Source organism: Rhopilema esculentum, chromosome 20 (assembly GCF_057945365.1).
Source record: "Rhopilema esculentum isolate cy_ngs chromosome 20, ASM5794536v1, whole genome shotgun sequence".
Lineage (NCBI taxonomy): Eukaryota > Metazoa > Cnidaria > Scyphozoa > Rhizostomeae > Rhizostomatidae > Rhopilema > Rhopilema esculentum.
This window is the reverse complement of record NC_142834.1, coordinates 3060667-3078250: the sequence shown is the minus strand read 5'-3', so window position 1 is coordinate 3078250 and position 17584 is coordinate 3060667. Positions and strand designations below refer to the sequence as shown.

The 17584-nt window shown below is 38.6% G+C and overlaps 1 protein-coding gene across 3 annotated transcripts in view; it reads left to right on the top strand.

Annotated features, from left to right (window-relative positions):
- LOC135687432 (hemicentin-1) overlaps positions 1-17584 on the top strand; it is a 93447-nt gene that overhangs the window by 48453 nt on the left and 27410 nt on the right. For all 3 annotated transcript variants that reach the window (XM_065203988.2, XM_065203987.2, XM_089114586.1), the window contains one exon: positions 10073-10217. In XM_065203988.2, the coding sequence (XP_065060060.2) occupies positions 10073-10217 (145 nt within the window). The remainder of the gene's footprint in view (positions 1-10072; positions 10218-17584) is intronic.

The window sequence follows — 17584 nt, the reverse complement described above, 5'->3', positions numbered from 1 at the left end:
CGCCCCAACCCTCTTTATTTTGGTCCGCAATTTTCCTTTGTTGTTTTTTATGAGAGACATCGAGCAGTTTTAAGTGACAAATCCCAGCCCAAATAGGCCTTAAATTGATAGCAGGAATCAGAGGCTACCCGTCGTATGTTGTTAGTCCCGCATGAACAACTATTCCGGATTACCAGAATTGAACTCATCTACTTTAAGTTGGTTTACAGGTCATACAGCCGGGCAGCTTCCCAAAAATGTTTAGAGGCTGAGGGTCAGTTATGTATGAATGTATTCACAAAGTTATCATATGCAATTTCCTTAGGATCATGCGAGGTCTTGAAGAAGGCAGCTTAATTCAGCTCCAAGCTCATTAAATAGAATCTCTTAGAATACGAGGGTCGAGAATGGGTTGCTCGTTGAATATCGAATAATGTATCTGTGTGGTGCTAATACAGCGATTATGGCTCTCATGTGCAAGAAGATTAGGCGATTATGATTTGGCTGTGGAAAATCTGCCCGGAATTCGAATGCAATGCAGCATAAATGGCTCATATCTTGTAGCAATCTAACATAGATCTAAGTAATATTTGTATTATATTCACCAATATTTATATTACTTAGGCAGAATGCCCATATTATCATTGTTGGATATTTAAATATTATGGACCGCTTTCGGCACTGGATCAGTTCATATTCTGCGAGATTCGTCACTGAAAGGTCAAATTGGCTTAATTAGAAGAGTTAATTATTTGAGCTCATTGACATTCCTCAACGAATGTTCTTTATATGCTTTACTTTGTAGGGATAAGTTGGGTTTGCGGCCACCGAATGTTACAGGATAGTCTTGCTTCTACTTTTAGTTGACATTTATCGCGAATATTACTTAGAATATCATGTAGAAGGCCGAAATATTCAAAGCAAACTAAAAACGAAATCCATAAGCAATTTTTCGATTTGAAAACTTTTTATAACTGGAAGCATCAAGAACTAAAAAGCTGGTTCCATTCATTTGCAGCCAATACTCGCATAGATTGTTTGCTATTCGTGTGTCAAGTGCTTCATTGAGTAGTTTCTGCATATGCTGTCTCGCCCCTCTCTCTGTTTAGTGTAAAGGCTTATTTAGTCAAAACAAATTAAGGAACTATTAAGGAACTTTTGATACTACTATTTGGTGATTTGAGGTCTACGAATAAGGAACTTTTGGAACTAGTCCTTGAGGTAGGTTCCTTTTAAAAAAAGCGTGTATTTTATAACGACTTGCTTAAAGGGTTTTGCTTAAAGGGTTTTGCTAAAAACCGTTTATGAGGAAAAACACTAAGGATAACCTGCTGACTAGGAATGGTTACCTTTTCTTGCACGATTTGTTCATAGTAGGCCAGGTGTTACAAAAGGTTAGATTTTCCTGCTCATTGCCAGTCATTTCGAATTAATCACGTCTTCTAAGCCGAAATTTGAGGTTCTTGCTCGCTGGCTGCAAAGGGTTCCCCGTTCGCTTTCTTTCGGATGTGAATGTCAATGGCGTTTTTGACTTGTTTGAAGCGTGCACCCTTACTATTCCATACTCCACAATCGTGTATGTATTTCAACCAGGCCTACCTTGCAGTCATATTGAGGCAATCCTAATATCCGAGGACCCTTGCATCCAAGGGCCATATTATTTCAACAGTGACATCTAGAATAACACCAGTTGCTCAGCTTGAAGGGTTGAGCCATTCTGATCAGCTGCTTGTAATTATGAGTATTTATACCATATCATCCCTTTGCAATCATTACTAAGTCCATATTATCAAGTAGATTTGGCGCGTAAAAGTTTTTTGAAAAGCAGAAAGCTCTACTGTAATTAGCAATATTAGTAATCAGAGAAGAAGCAAATAGTCTTTGCTTGCTAGAGAGGGTAATCGTTAACCTGAAATAAAGTTCATTGCTGCTATATGTGGCTCTGTTCTTTTTCTTGGAGCACGCACTACCTGCCACCCCTTTCTCGATGTCTACAGGCCTGTCTGTTATTTAGGGAGATTGCCAAACAAGCTATATTCACAAGTTGCTTCTAGAAGCCTGGAAATACATTTACTACCAAGTGATCACTTAAAAACAAACGATTTAAAAGTTGGTATGCTAGGCATGTACCAATGCGCAGGTCTTCGCTAAAGTTCCCAGAGAGCCTCGTCCTATATTGTTGATCCATTGTATTTTGTTTTTCGTTTTCATGTATGCAAGTCAAATTTTTCGGAATCATTTGCTGTCATAGTTCGTTTAGTTTCAGAGGAACAAAAGTCTCAAGATCTTTAATCTTTTAGTCGCCAGTTTTTTCTAAAAGTAGAAACGACCGCACGGGCTTAAACTCTGAATATTTATTCGACCGGTCGTTTCATTTCTAAACATGCTCTGATCCTTGCTTTGTTGTGTATTTCTTTTATCTTAGGTGCTTTAACTATTTGCTTAAACAACGTTTGTTTGTGCAATTTCGTATGCCTATCAAGGATTTCACCACACAAATCAGCAATTGAAAATACGAAATCTTGTAAGAGCTTCCCGTAGATATGTTGAATTCCTTCATAATTTGAAATTTCAGTAGCCGACCAAAATAAAGTAATATTCCGCTGTGTTTTTATATGGCCAATTATAACTAAAGTTAAAAAATGTTCCGCGCTTTCTATATCCCCAGCGACACAGGTTACTTAAGAAATAGGCCTTGGCAAGAATTTGCTCGGCTTAAACTTGCCATTTTCTGTAGTGACCTTAACAACACGTTTGTAGCAGGGGCGGATCCAAAAAGAGAATCTGGGAAAGGTCATTTCAAGGAAGATGTAACGAAACAGGCAGGAACGATAACAAGTACTGACAATATTGCAGTTTCTCTACTTATTCGGTTTTCCCCTATTTAACTTTATTGCCTCTTCTGCTACCTATCCAACCAATATCTCTTATTCAACTCTCTATCTTCTCTCTCGCTCACTAATCACAACAACAACAACTCTTGCTCTAGCCTCAAATCCTCACAAAGGGAAGGAGGATAACGACTCTACATGCACCTGTTTCGAAATTTTCCAGAAATCGAAAAGCAAGCACTGCTCCTGTACATCATTTGTGCATGTTTAGGGAAAAAATAAAACCAACGCACAGAGATCAGTTTAATCTACCCTTCTTGGTTCTCTCAATATAGGAGTGCCTGCCAAGGCTTTCAGTTTCTAAAGAGATACCCTTGACTTTGCTAACCCAAACAATTGACAATGACCTTTTGAATGGAACATTCAAGTGAATTAAATAAACCATTTTATCTTAAAAATTGTTGTCAATTCAGATTTTTGGTAACAGCGATTCAAAAAACTGGATGAAATAGTTGGCAGGGGGGTTGTCTAGTAATCTAGAATTGCTGCAAGCGCTTTTAGGCTCATAGGATGTAATCGCAAGCATTACCCTGGTCACCAGAGCCAAATAAATTCAGAGATATGGGGGAGCGGAGATACGGTGAAGCGTAGATGCGGAGGAGCGCAGAGGCGTAAATTCAGCCATATGATTCAGCTGAGGGGCAGTAACATTTCTTTCCTTTTTCTTTCAACTAAACTCTCCTCCACTCCTCCGCTACGCTTTTCTATTTCTGTTGCTGTACTTGAATTCATATCGTTCTGATACCCACTGTACGCAAGCAGAACTTCATTTTAACGCTCGCATTATTTGCATATACAGCTTTTCTCAGACAGGGCGATCTTTGATGTCTGCCCTTTATAGGATCTACTTTATTAAGTACTGCGAGGTATAAAATGAAATCGCCACTCCTGCAATTGACAATATCAGACTTAAATCCCTTAGGTTATATCCAATATCCGATAACAAGTTATTTACTGATTTTCTTAATGACCTTTATTAAGCTTTGGCCTATGCTAACATTGTTCCCATTATCCTCCTTATTCCATTTATCCTCTATTAAAACGAACCACCTTAATCTGGGGACCGTACACAACGAGTGTTGTATTTATGCATATTCCCACTGAGTTCTAGTTTTACGCTCCTTATGCCTCTTATGTCAGTTGTGCATGTTCAATCATCAATGGCTAAGCATTATTAAATCATTGAAGATTAAGCCTCACCTTGGTTTATCAAAAGCTTTTTATGCCAACACATGCATAAAGACTGCTATTTAGAACGCCCATTTGCATTTGTATTTGTTGCTACCTAGCATCCGAAGGTAGTTTTTAAGACACTGAAAAGCTATGCTTATCGAGCAGTGTCTTGGTCCTTCCTCTCGATGTGACCACACCTCGTGATTCATGCGCCTTGAATTACAGAGAGCTTGCGACTCTCCTCACTCTGGGTGAAAGTTTGGTCATGCCAGGGACTCGAACCACGGACCCTTGGGTCTGTAGTCAGCGCCTCTAACATCAATATCTATTCAGTGCCTCTAACAACTGAGCCATCCCCGCACCATTGTCTTGACAAGGGTATCAACTTCTCTAGAAGTAACTTATGGTCCGATTCTAGAGGTAAACTTCTGAAAGTTTGGCAAACCTTTTGTTGTCATATGATCCGACTTTCTCTTTCTCATTTCCATGCCTAATAAAGTCATTCGTTCACTTATTCCTTATATATCAAAACAGCTTTCTCTCAGAGGTTAGGTGCTTTGAAATGACCAGGGGTCTCATAAGCAGTCTATTATAACACAATAGCAAGAAACAGGGCCACTAAGTCATTTAGTCATTAACAAGAAAGCCACCCTTGCAGTTCATCTATACCCTACATCATTTAGTTTCTCAAACTCCAGTTGCTCGTTTTAGCAATTCTACCCTCTGCCGATACATCTGTTAATATCAATCCATGGATTATGCTAATATTATCAATGCAGGGAAGAATGTTTTCTTTAGTTAATATATGTATAAATCCCTGTTTCATTCAATCAGACAAAAGACGTCTGCAGTCTATTTTGATAAGGCTAAGACACTACCTTTCCATCCGTTAACTCTCCAATGTGATTCAATATTTGAGTTCTAAATGTGTCTTTGGAGTGCTTAATTTAAGCCGAATATGTACATCCTCAGTCTCATACCCTAGCCTCTTAATGCAATCAGAGTAAACAATGTCGCCAATAGCGACAATCCCTTAATACGGATAAAACCATAAACGCATTCAGGACTCTCCTAACTGCTTATGTTTTCTTCGTCCACAAATTTGATTTTTACAGAAACCGTTTATCGGTATCAACTGTGGCTGTTGTATTTTTGTAATGGATTTAAAGTAAGATTGTCGTGTTATCTTGTCGGATTTCAGCGAGTTTGTGAGTGCGCCGGCTATTCAAATATATAGCAACCCATTTCTTGCAATACACCTCGCTCTGATTTTATCTACCTCCTTTTAGATTTGACATGCCAGTGCCGTAGTACCATCTATTCCCATCTGACTATTAATAAGGTTTTAAAGTATGTATCTGAGTACCGTATCGTACAAGCTCTAAATTTTGGATGAGGCGTTCAATAGAGGGCGGCGTTTATCAGAGGGCGGCGTTTATCAGAGGGCGGCGTTCATTAGAGGAAATACAGTATACCTTATCACGTATAGTTCTTTGACTAACTCATCGAGGCGATATGCAGAGCTCGCTTCATAAATGCTTTAGAATAAGGGCAAAATTACAGAGGTTTGATGGGGAAATAGCCCACACTTCAGTCGATTTGCAACAGACTCGACTGATTTTGCAAATTTAGAGGCATTTCTTCGTGTTCTTATAAGTTATTGGGTCAAAATTCTAAGATTTAAACAAATTTATGACGTCACTTCAGATTCATGAAAACATTACGGTCGCACGGCCACCGACTGGAGGAAGGTCCACAAAAAACAATAGAAGCTCCTATGACACACCCAAACCACGCCCACTTTCTATTGTTTTGTGAGGAAGGTTTGCCTTCTGGGATGATTTTGTCTGGAGGAAGGTTAACAGCTTTTCTGGACTCTGCGTCACTTTTGATATTCTATAGGGGGACAAAATAAGTTCACAGGTTTGTCATATTCCTGTCATATCAGTAACCTTTGGGAAATTGGTATCATAATTTTAGTTTACCACATCATTGTATCTGGAAAAGTTGCCTGATATTCGCATTAAATAGCAACCTAGAACCGTCCTGTTCTATACAAGAAGTGTGTACAGCTCTGCCTTTACGGCATTGAGCACTTTATGACAGACCAGTAAACAGTAGTTCTCATTTCTATTCTATCTCCAGAAATTTCATTATTATTTAAACCTTTTAGCATCCCACAACCCATACTTATTATTTCTGTAGCAAATTTTTTAATATATGCTGTAGGACAAATGTAGCTTAGTTACATGAATCGTTATGGTAACCACGAAATGATTTTAGTCGATATGATTTGAAAATGGATTAGACGGACGAGATGATCTCAACCTTGTTGTCATTCGTCATCTTTTGATTCAACGTCGATCGTCTAAACTAAATAGTATGATTCGAAGTCTAGTGTCTTCATATTTCAGTCGTATTGCGATTTACATCTGGTATAATTCACCATGAAGCTAAGCTGGTTTACTGCAAGTTCTCAAGTGGTTTAGTAGCTCATATGTGCAGACTAATTCACTTTGAAGGTTCGCATTTGTTTATAAACTAGATGTGACTTGTGTTACAGAATCTGCACATTAAAGATCGCCGTGCGTCTGTTTGCAAAACCTATGGTATAACTTCTCGTTTGTAAACAATTTTGTCATTCCTTCCAAAAGTTTGATGCCAAAACTGCATTCATTACAACATAAAGAACTGAGATCGTTCAAGTTTTGTTGCCACCCACTTCTTCTGTCTCTTGTTTCCAAATGTGTTCTTCAAGGCGTTCTTTAATCAACTTATTACATTTGAGCAACGCCCTTCCATTATTCTCTGCCTATCTAATTTGAGTTCTGTTGCTGGCTATCGCATCTCCTAACAATTTTAGTAAATAACCAGTCTGGCCTGTTTTTTGTTGTGTTAGACCAGTTTATAATCTTAACACAAAAGAAAAAAATTGCTCCTTGGATAACTTTGTTTCTGGGTCTTTCACAAAATGATTATGCATCATAGTGGAAGGTACACTTTTTACACGCTAGGGATCACCCTCCTGGTTGCGCAAGAACAGGGACGTTGGAAGCATTTCAAAGTTGGGGTTACAGATAGGGAGGGTCATTAGGGGCGTAGCTAGGTAGGGGGTGTGACAGCCTCCAGTTTATCATGAGTTGGTCGGTTAATCTTCAATTGGTCCACAAAATCCTTAGTTGGTCGGTAAAATCGTCTTTCTGTAGGCTAAATGGTATCTACATTTTCTTCATCGATGTCTTCGTCGGTAAACTTTACTCTTGATGACCCTCCACCCCATATTCTTGAAGGTCAGATACGCCACCAATGGTCACAATGTTCTTGGCGAAAGGGTAATTTTCTAAGCATTGTAAGCAGGTGCCCCTTTAGCCCCTGGTTCCAATGACTCCTTTGCAAAATCAAGAGATTATATTTCTGACTTGAAGAGGAACTGACTTGTTCAGCGAAAGAATGTGCTACCCAAAATGGAAAATATGGACCAATTTTCATTGGCAATTTTAGTACCGATGTGGTTTCTTTGCCTGTTAGTTTTGAAACATTTCAAATCATTCATCCTTTTGACACTTTGCCTCTTTGCTTTGACAATCGACCACATTCGTAATCTACACGCCTATCCGTTTTCTAACGGGAGGGCTCGTTCCTCCTCACAAAGGGAATGCCCTACCCTACCCGCGACCAGACCATGCTTTGTGTATAGCACACTTAGTTGGTCATCGTCGCCATCCATTCATACATTCATTTAATAATCTTAAATTTTATATCATGTGTATGGTTTGCACACAATGCGTTCTGTTTGTATGAATGCTGTTAGTGGTTTTTCATTTCCATTTGAATCGGATAGTCATACGATTTTTTGAAATTGTAATTTCGAATGTTGACATTCCCTTGCTTTCTCTGGTTTTCGAAACTGTAATTGCCGTTCTGTCTAGGCTTAGCCATACGCAACAGAACAGTAAAATTCTCTTAAGCCGAAGAATTGCTGAACCAATCTCTCTATACGACCTGTTTGCTACGTTTAAATGCCTATTATGAGGGCAATTTTCATAGCTAATTACAATTAATGTAACTGCAGTCATTATTTGCAATGAAGAATGCAAATTGCTTCACAAATGACGACAGGAATCTCATGTAAACAGTTGCGTCTCTAAAGACCTCTCTGGACACAGCATAAAAATGTTCATATTGACTGCATGTTACGTTCTATCTGCCCTTCGCTCTGATATTGGTTTTATGAGCTTTTTGTTTTCCCCTTTATTTACACTCATATTGCCAACTAGCTCAATATTCCTTCTTTCCTACTCTTCAACCTTACTGGGGGGAGATCATACCGGGGGGGGCATGCTCGGTGGAGGTGTTTGGGCAGAACTTTCATCTGTATGAATACAAAAATAGCCGCGATTTGTCAGGGTGATCGTTGACTTTCATAAAACATTGAACTTTTATTTACTGATGGCATTACTCTACCTTGCTTCTAAGCAGACATGCGCCCCTCTTCAAAGTTGCTACTCCATTCCAGAGTTCACCTTAGACAATCGTCACTTAATTCTTTCCGATTTTGTTCTTAGTAACTTAGTTAGCTACCTCCTTCCATTTAAAAAAAGATTGTGGGAGACCAGTTACTATGCTTTCTTTTTTGTTGTTCTGGCCCTCTTAATGTTGTTCTTTTTTCAATATTGATTTGCCCACACTTTTACATTTTAGATTTTGCATGACGTTTTTAATAGCGGTTGATTCATTGAGAAAAACCTACCCTGCTTTTTTAACACGAGGGAATGGGGTCAAAACACTTCTTTTTTATACACTCTTTACATTTCGTAAAAAAAAATTTAAAAGAACACGAGCCTAGAGATTGGCCAAAAGTTAAGAACAAATTAAGAATAAGCTGAGGCTGAGCTTATGCAAAATGCTATTTTTTGAACAATCGGATTTTCAGCCATGTATTGGTGCTTTTTCGGTGAATATTCAACCACTCAGCCTGAACTTAAATTTACTGGTTTTTTTAAAAAAAGAGTGTAATAATTTTTCCTCGAAGGCCGAGCATATTCTTACGTTGTTCTTATTTCTTTGGCAAATCGGTATTCTTGATTCTCATTTTTCGTATTCTTACAGTATATATCGATTCTTATTCGGACAGAGAGAGCATTCTCTAAGAATAGAATAGCTCTTGGGGTTTGCTTTGCCAGCGCACTGATTGACCAGCATGCTTGCTGAGGCAACCAAAACAACAATCACTTATTATCGTGCTTTTATAAGCTCAAGATCCAGACATATCTCCACACGAATACTCAAAATCATTCCTATTGTTATGTGATTTGAAGCCTTTTTGACTTGGCTCAGCAGTAAAGCACGCCTTTATCTGTTTGAGGTGCACCTAGGATTAGATAGTGTAGATAGCTAGCTCCGATACGATACTTTGAGCGCCTTCAAACACAGAAGTTATCGTACAATTCCAGTCACGTTTTGCCGCTTCTCGATCACATGGCTAGATTGTAGTTACTGACCAGTTGTTTACAAAGAATCGATTTCACTGCTCTTTAAAGCCAATACGGTTGTTTTTAATTGCCATAATATTCATCAGATGTTTGTTGTGGATTACCTTGCGTGGCCGTAGCCGTCATCGTTGCAGGCTTTTTGTGGTTTTGAGGAATTTTGTTCATCCTCAACACTACCGGATAAGATAAAGTGGATCCGGATCACTTCAAGCAGTCGTGTTAAACCCGGCACGATACAGACGCGTTTAGTTTATATAAGGAGAGGAACTGGTCTGGTTCGTAGTCAGAAGTAACTCGTTAATCGAGGGTGGCAGCAACAAGCCTTTGCATAGACTGGCGATAAAGTGTTATAAAACATTACGAACTCAGTTTCAGCAACCCCCTCGGAGCTATTTGCATCATCCTTTGTGACTGGCGATCTTATATTTGACAGAAGCACTGCTAAGGGGTAGAAGACCCGGAACTGTTATAGAGGCAAGAATGGCTGTAAAAGCGTTTAATTCGTTCTTGATTTTGATGATCTGTATCTTTTACCAGTGCTCAAGAACATGTGGAGATGGTGTACGATACAGACAGGTTGACTGCTTGCAAAAACTTGCAAACGGAACAGAAGCACAATCCATTGAATGCAACATCGAAGATGTCCAACAACTGATGGAACCATGTCACAATCAGCCATGTGGTATGAAAAATTATTTATTCTCTATCTTATTTTCTGGGATTAACCTTATAAAGTGGTTTAGAAGAGCTGCTAGCCCTCAATAAGAAAATCGGTTTAACCTATATACAGTAACTTGCTTTTTCTTATCAAAAACAGCTTTTTCCACTGTAAGTTGGTTCCCAAGTGCCAACCTCAGGCACCCTCTGTTTTTTCACTACACTATTTATTACTGGTACTTTTGACAAATCGTTTCTCGATGTTTAACTTTTTTATAAAGTAAAGCTTTTTAATCGTATTGCCAACTTCCATTTTCTCTTCTAACATTTTGGATATCGCTCAGGAGGTTGTTTGAGGAAGGATATAATGCCGTCTTTAATCTAGGAAGACGATTGCAGGCAAAGTAAAAAGTGTATCATCCTTTCCAAATATTTACAATCCATAGTTTGCTTTCGATATTTTGTACTTATTATCATGCGTCAGCCAAGAACAAGCCTCGAATCATTGCTTATATCGTTTTAATCCAAATTATTGCATTAAGTACGACTTTTGGCGCTAGCATTCTGTTTTGGTATGCAAACACGAGTTAAAATCGTGGGAAAGCGCTGGCTAGGTTCACATAGGGGTTTAGATTTCCACAAAAGTAACAATTTTGTATGCGCAGTCTACAAAAAGCATAGGTTGCTGTTACGAGACTGTTAAAGAAAATTCCTTGAATATTCCACACAATTTTTATTACTCACGAGCGGAAAGGTCAGCGCCCAGTTAATCGTACCAGTTTTTTCAAAAGATACAAAAAAGAATTTTCAAAATCCTGGCTAATTTTTTTTCATAACAATCAAGAATTTTATCAGTCGAATTATGACTCTGTTTTGTCGTGCAATGTTTCCGCCCCATTGCAGAGAAGGCCGGTGCAATTTTCAGGGTTGGATATTCTGAAGTAGAACGTTGACCGCAAGTTGATCAGTCGGAACAAAATGAACTACATGAAGCCGTGTTAAAACTTGTACGCCTTGAAAGGATTCATTTATTAAGCCTTATAGAAAACCCTCGTAAAATTTCTAATAGAATTCCAGGCTTTTACGGCCGAAGACAAGGCCGGCCAACAATGCATAGCTCACTGCATTATTCTTCTAGAAACATATTTCCTCGAATTCAGTTTATTCTGTGAAAACAAACAGCTTATATCTTAGAGAAGAAATTTGTTGTGTTGCTTTTTTGGCTCGAAAATTTCTTTGGAATGCAGATATAAACCAATTAAGCGTTCTTCCTACCATTTCTGTTGTCTAGACTTTGAGCTCAAATTTTTCCCGGTACCCCATACGTCAGTGAAACTAACTGGAATATTTCTATGATTGCGCGGCATTGATTGCTGGTTTAAGCCAATTAGGAACAAAAAAGGATAATAATATTTGGTTCAATACATCAATAACTGTCAGCTGCAAAGTCTCAGCGCATCTGGGGCATGCAACCCGCACTCACTCCTCCATTCCTCCATTTTTTGTTATCCAGTTAAATGCCCATTTATAAAAGGCAAAACTCCCCGTAAAGATGTAATCTCTTCAAACCAACAGGGGATTTTCGCGGGCTATCGTCCAATTATGTACTGCCTCTTTCTCCCTCTTTAAGTGCCTTCATTACAGCCCTAGTATGTATAGTTTTATGCAGTACCAAATGTGAGACTGTTATACAAATCACATACGGGGCGAACCCATGTGCCCGGCACTTCCCCATTCTACTTCCATCGTCTAAAAATTTACCTCAGGCACTTTGCCTAAAACCTATACATTATCTTTGAGAACCTTTTCTACACAGCTTCCTGATTCCTAGAACCTTTTACTAGAGAGAAGCTAAAAATCATCCTTTATTGCCACCGTTCTCACTTCTGTTTGAAGATCAAGACTTAACCGTTGCCTAAAGACCATCTCTTAACTCCACCCATAGGCAATGTAATTGACAAATATAGTATGACCAGCGCCCTGTTTAATAGTGTAAGATTATGAGCAGAGACTCGAGAATAATATATTCTCATCACAAATGTATACTGACGTTACGTGGTGCTACTTTGTGCGGTCTTGCAAGTTCCTTAGTAAGCGAAAGAATTTGTAAAAAGGAATCGTGTCTCTCATTTGGATCCAAATGTCATTAGTCTTAAAGTATGACATTTCAGACTGCAAAAGGTAATATTATGACTTCAGTAGAAGACAGTAACTACTGGTAAATTTGGCAAAGATTCCTTTGCAACCGAGAACAGTCTTGACTCAATATACATCGAAATCCGACCCAGCCAATGTAGAGCGTTAGCTCCCAAGCTTCTTGCCTTCCCTGATGCTTAATTGAGTACGTTTTATTATTTTGTTTAGCAATACTTAGCGGTTGCATTGCCGGCAGCGCCATTTAGGCAAGCAAATATTTAAGATTCTTACGACTTTAGTAATAACGGCAACTGGTTGATTATTCACCATCGGGCTATGCCTTTGCTCCGGGCTATTTCCCTTAGCACATGTAGTTCTGGAATGCTTATTTCGCCAATACGATTGAATATATAAACATGGCATTCTCACACATAGCTCACAAAAGAATGAAAACCAATATATTTGCAACCTGTTGTTGTATTCCAACGATCTACCAATGTTTGAGAAAACTCTTTTTAAACCAAGATGAACACACAAATATTTTCATCTGGGCTCGAGATTACGCGTCGTTGTTGCACATATTTCTCCGCGAGGACAAAACGCCGGTATGTGAAGAAGTTTTTCCACGAGCGATTAAATATCCCTGTTTAAATTTGGGTGGCGAGCATTGTCAGGTCATTCCTACAAGAAAGGAACTTCACAGTAGAAAAGGATGATTGGGGTGGTTTGTCTTTGGAGGGTAGTACGATCGTGCTCTTTTCGTATTACAGTTAATTCGCCCAGTACAAATTTGAATTTTTAAGATTTTTTAAGGATTTTTCGTAGATTTTTCAAAAAAACAAACAGAGTTTTGCCAAAAATGTACGAGATTTTCGTAGAGTGATTCAACCCTCGGTCGTTAGTTCTTATTTGGAAGATGATTGTTGGGACATAACGGCTCAAAATAAATTGCATTAGGTTCTTACTTTTAAATCCTAAAGTATCTGCTATTTTCATTTCGTTTGGAGATGTTTTGGTGTGGCAAACACAGAAACTTCAAGTCCGTTATGCAGATTTTTAAAGTGCGAGGATGGCTCAGTTGTTAGAGGCGCTGACTACAGACCCAAGGTTCCGTGGCTCGAGTCTCTAACCAAACTTTCACCCAGAATGAGGGGAGTCACCAGCTCTCTATAATTCCAGGCGTAGGAATCACGAGGTGTGGTCACATCGAGAGGAAGGACCAGGACACTGCTCGAAAAGCATAAACTTCTCAGTGTCCTAAAACTACCTTCGGATGCTAGGTAGAAACAAATACAAATAAAGATCTTTAAAGGGTTTTGAGGGATTTCTAAAGCCTAAACTCCTAAGTCTCAAGTCACTGTGTTTCTTATAAGGTAGAATAGTAAAGATTACTATATTTTCAAAGAAAAAAATAATGTTTTATTGAATTTCTTTGGTTTGTCTCTAAAATTAAAACAGTTTTTGTACCAAAATGCTTTTAAACACAAGGTGCTTAATCGATAAGAGACAGGCTTTAGGTTCTTGAATTATTACGTTTTTGTTCACGGCATTTCCTATTCATTTTCACATAGTTCTATTGCAGAAGGACCCTTCCACATTCGTTCATATCGACAACCTTCCTGTCTCCGCACGTCCTCTTTTACCCACTGATTTTTTCTATTCCTTTACTTCTCTTATCTTCGTCGCCAAAAACCAAATAAGATATGACCACGTCTCTCATTAAAAAAATCGTTGTTTTGCTTTTGTTTGATGTTAAACAACCCCGCCTGGTAATACTTAGGTTTGGCTTTGTCCCATTATCTGCCAGCTTTTTGACGTCGCATTCCATCACAACACCATTCATCTCAGGGGGCTGTTTTCCCCAGCTTATCATTCCCCAGTTGTTTTGCTTTCGTATCTGTTCCATTCATTCAAATTTCTCTTGTATTCCAGAGAGAATCCTTTTTAGGAAGCCCGCCTGACCATCTACAGCGTCATCGCCTCTTCCCTGTGGTGAATTCTAGCAAATCGGATTTTTATCTGGAATTTTGAGTTTGGATTGATGATTTATCATTTTACGTCATTCATGATTCTCTGCAGATGTTATGGGTATTCATAAAACATAACAATATGCTATTTTCAAAGTGACTCGACATATCTTTTCAGTGGTCCTGATTCAGGCTGTTGTGGAATTTCCGCACCTGGTTTCTCCTATCTAAACACCATGGCAAACAAATACCGACTCAAAAGGGCAATTTTCACTCTTTTGTAGGGAAACAGTTTCTGGTAAAGAAAATTGACTTGGAGATTTGGCCAGTCGTTAACAAGATAAAATGTCTCTCCCTCTGAGATAAAAACTTCATGAGAAAGTTCTTCAATTGTCTTAATGTCGCTTGTTTTTATTGTTTGAAAATTTTATCTTTTAAGTAAACGATTTTCACCGGTAATTTGAAATTATAAGGTTAACTCCATTAAGTTGAAAAAGCAACTCCAGCGAACAAAGATGCTTTGAAATAACTTCAAAATGTCCGTTTTTGAGTTCTGGTTCCTAACGATGCAAAATATCTGAGAACGATTTTCTGGTTTGTTTACATATGACTTTGCTGTTTCGCCCCTTCAGCAGGATTTTTTTGGGTTTCGAAAGGTTTCCAAGAAACTGAGCATTGTGATTTATGACACATAAAGCAATTATTGAGACACCATTCAAATTTTCTCATTCTCCCCGAGATTATCTTTTCCTTTAAATCCATTCTTTTCCCCTGTTTTTGGAACACTTATCAATCGGTCTGTCGTATTTCGATGTTGCAAAACTCTTAATGTTACAAAAGTATCATTGATTCTTCAAAAGCTAGTTATGAAGTATGCTAATCTAGCTTATTTTCGGTTATCTTTACAGCTAAAGATTTCATGTAAAGTTGAGGGCAAGGAAGGTCCTTTTTGTTTTCGTCTATAGTTGCTGATAAGAGGGTCCTTTCCTCGTGCTTTAAGCATCTCATCACGCATGGTATCTTAAAGTGTTCTTCTTTCTTTACTAGTAAACCAAAGCTTTGAAAACCTGTTCAGTGATTTAAATAAAGTCAGTTTGGTTGTAGTGCTAATGTTATTTGGTTTTAACGATCATGCAACAGTCATCACGCATTTGCTTTCTCTGCTATCTTGCTTTCTCCGCTATCTTGCTTTCTCTGCTATCTTGCTTTCACTGCTATCTTGCTTTCTCTGCCATCTTGCTTTCTCCGCTATCTTGCTTTCTCCGCCATCTTGTTTTCTCCGCCATCTTGCTTTATTGTCAGATCTTAAGATGCTGTATGCTGCTGTGCGTGTACCATATTTATCATCGATTTAACTAGACATCCTCATACAAATCCTGTTGACACCAAAAGGATTATTATACTCTATGAATTATTATCATTGTAACAGTAACAATATTTCTAAACACGGCTAGCGGCTTAATTTCGATGTGGCCAAGTCAAGGAATACTAAATTTCAAGGAGACAATCTACAAGTATTCAACAGTGCCTGAATGATCACCCGTCCATAGAGTCAAAGAGCATGCGCAGTGATCTGAAATCAATAATACGCATTATTTTTTGTTAGCTGTATGGGCGGGGGCTTTCTATGTGCAAAAGTATACCTGCAGTACTCCAATACTATTCTTATTAATTTTAATACTGGCCCGGAGCGATAGTGATTAATACATCAGTTCCTTATTACCAATATTGTTGGAAGCTACTACGATATCTTTTCCTTAGGTAATGTGTCGCTTCGCAACAAACATGGTCTATAGTTGATATTTTTAACAGGCTTGAAAAGGTCCAACAATCCAAAATGTAGAATCCAAGGGCCTGCCAAAGCCTACCCAAAGGCAATGGATTTAGACCAACCTTTAATCAAAGAATCTAAGCTTCTCAGCTCTTAAAATCTGAAAGAAATTTTGCCTGGAGGGGTTTTTAGGGACTTTTCATCATTACATGACATTAGATGTCGCAACGACAGTCAACAAAATCACAGCTAGACCTTTTGGGGCTCAATTTATTCATCACACGATTGAAAAATCATTCTACTTTAGCCCGAAGATAAAACAGCATTTAGCCAGAAGATATGAGTTTGCCTGGCTTCGCCCCAATCGTGGTTTCCTCCCAAATCAAGTTGCCATGATCATTCTTTGAACCGTCAACTTGAGTCCCACGATGTTTTCAGCCCTGTTTCTTCTCTGAAAGCCGATTGGTGCATGTAATGATAGCCCATTGTATAAACCAACCAATGGGAATTCATCCGGACATTGTGCCTTTAAGTCGCCAAATTACCAAAATACAATGCCTACCAAAAGTACTTGGAACACCCAGCAATTTACGCTGCATTTGATATCTTTCATTCCTTTCATGAAAAAAAAATGCTCCTTCCGCCCCCTTCCCCCTGAAACAATGTTGATGATTTAGAGAAGTATCTTAAAAGAAGCGCAAAAGAAAGTGCTTCCTAAAATCCTAACCCATTTGATAGTAAACCAACATCGTTCTGTAGGGGAGAGGGGGATGATTGATTTTGATCATCATCATCATCATCACCACATGTCTAAGCTTTTCTAAGATGACCTAGACATTTATCATTCCTGATAAAACCACACAGGCAGCCATTGAGCTTCAAATGTTTGTCTGAGTTCTTTGAATTTTCCAAATAAAAACTGTTGACAGTTGACACTGAAAAGTTTCCACGTGCGTGCACGTTTACGAACAACCTAGCCGCTCGTTCGTGTCATCAACGTGTCGTTACAATGTGAAAAAGACTTGTGAATACCCTGATATGTCTAGGTGTGGTTAAAACCTGAAACGGCCCCTTCCAGACTTGCCAGTAAAAGGCGTTTCTGGTGACTTCAACCGACCTGCCGCAGCTTCTTTCTGTATTTCAATTATGACGGCCGGATCTAGGGACTGTGTTAAACCATTTTTGCAAATCAAACACGCTACAATCAACCTTTAAAATATTCTTAGGCAGAAACAAACAGAGGCAAGTTTATCTTCAAAGCTAGGGCGATATCTGTGAGGTGTATAAATATCTGTGGACAAAACTGAAGAATCCGGGCAGGGTAATACGAGAAATCTGATGTCATACACGTCGAAGAGTTTTTTGACGCTATCAACGAATCACAGGTCGCCAAGGGACAGGCAACGCTTTCCTAAGAATATGACATCCAGCAAAACATGATGCCTATCCTGATTCTTTGTGTTCGCCATATCGGTGATTGTTTTAAGATAGTGTGCGTGTTTTTATGGAAGAATTATA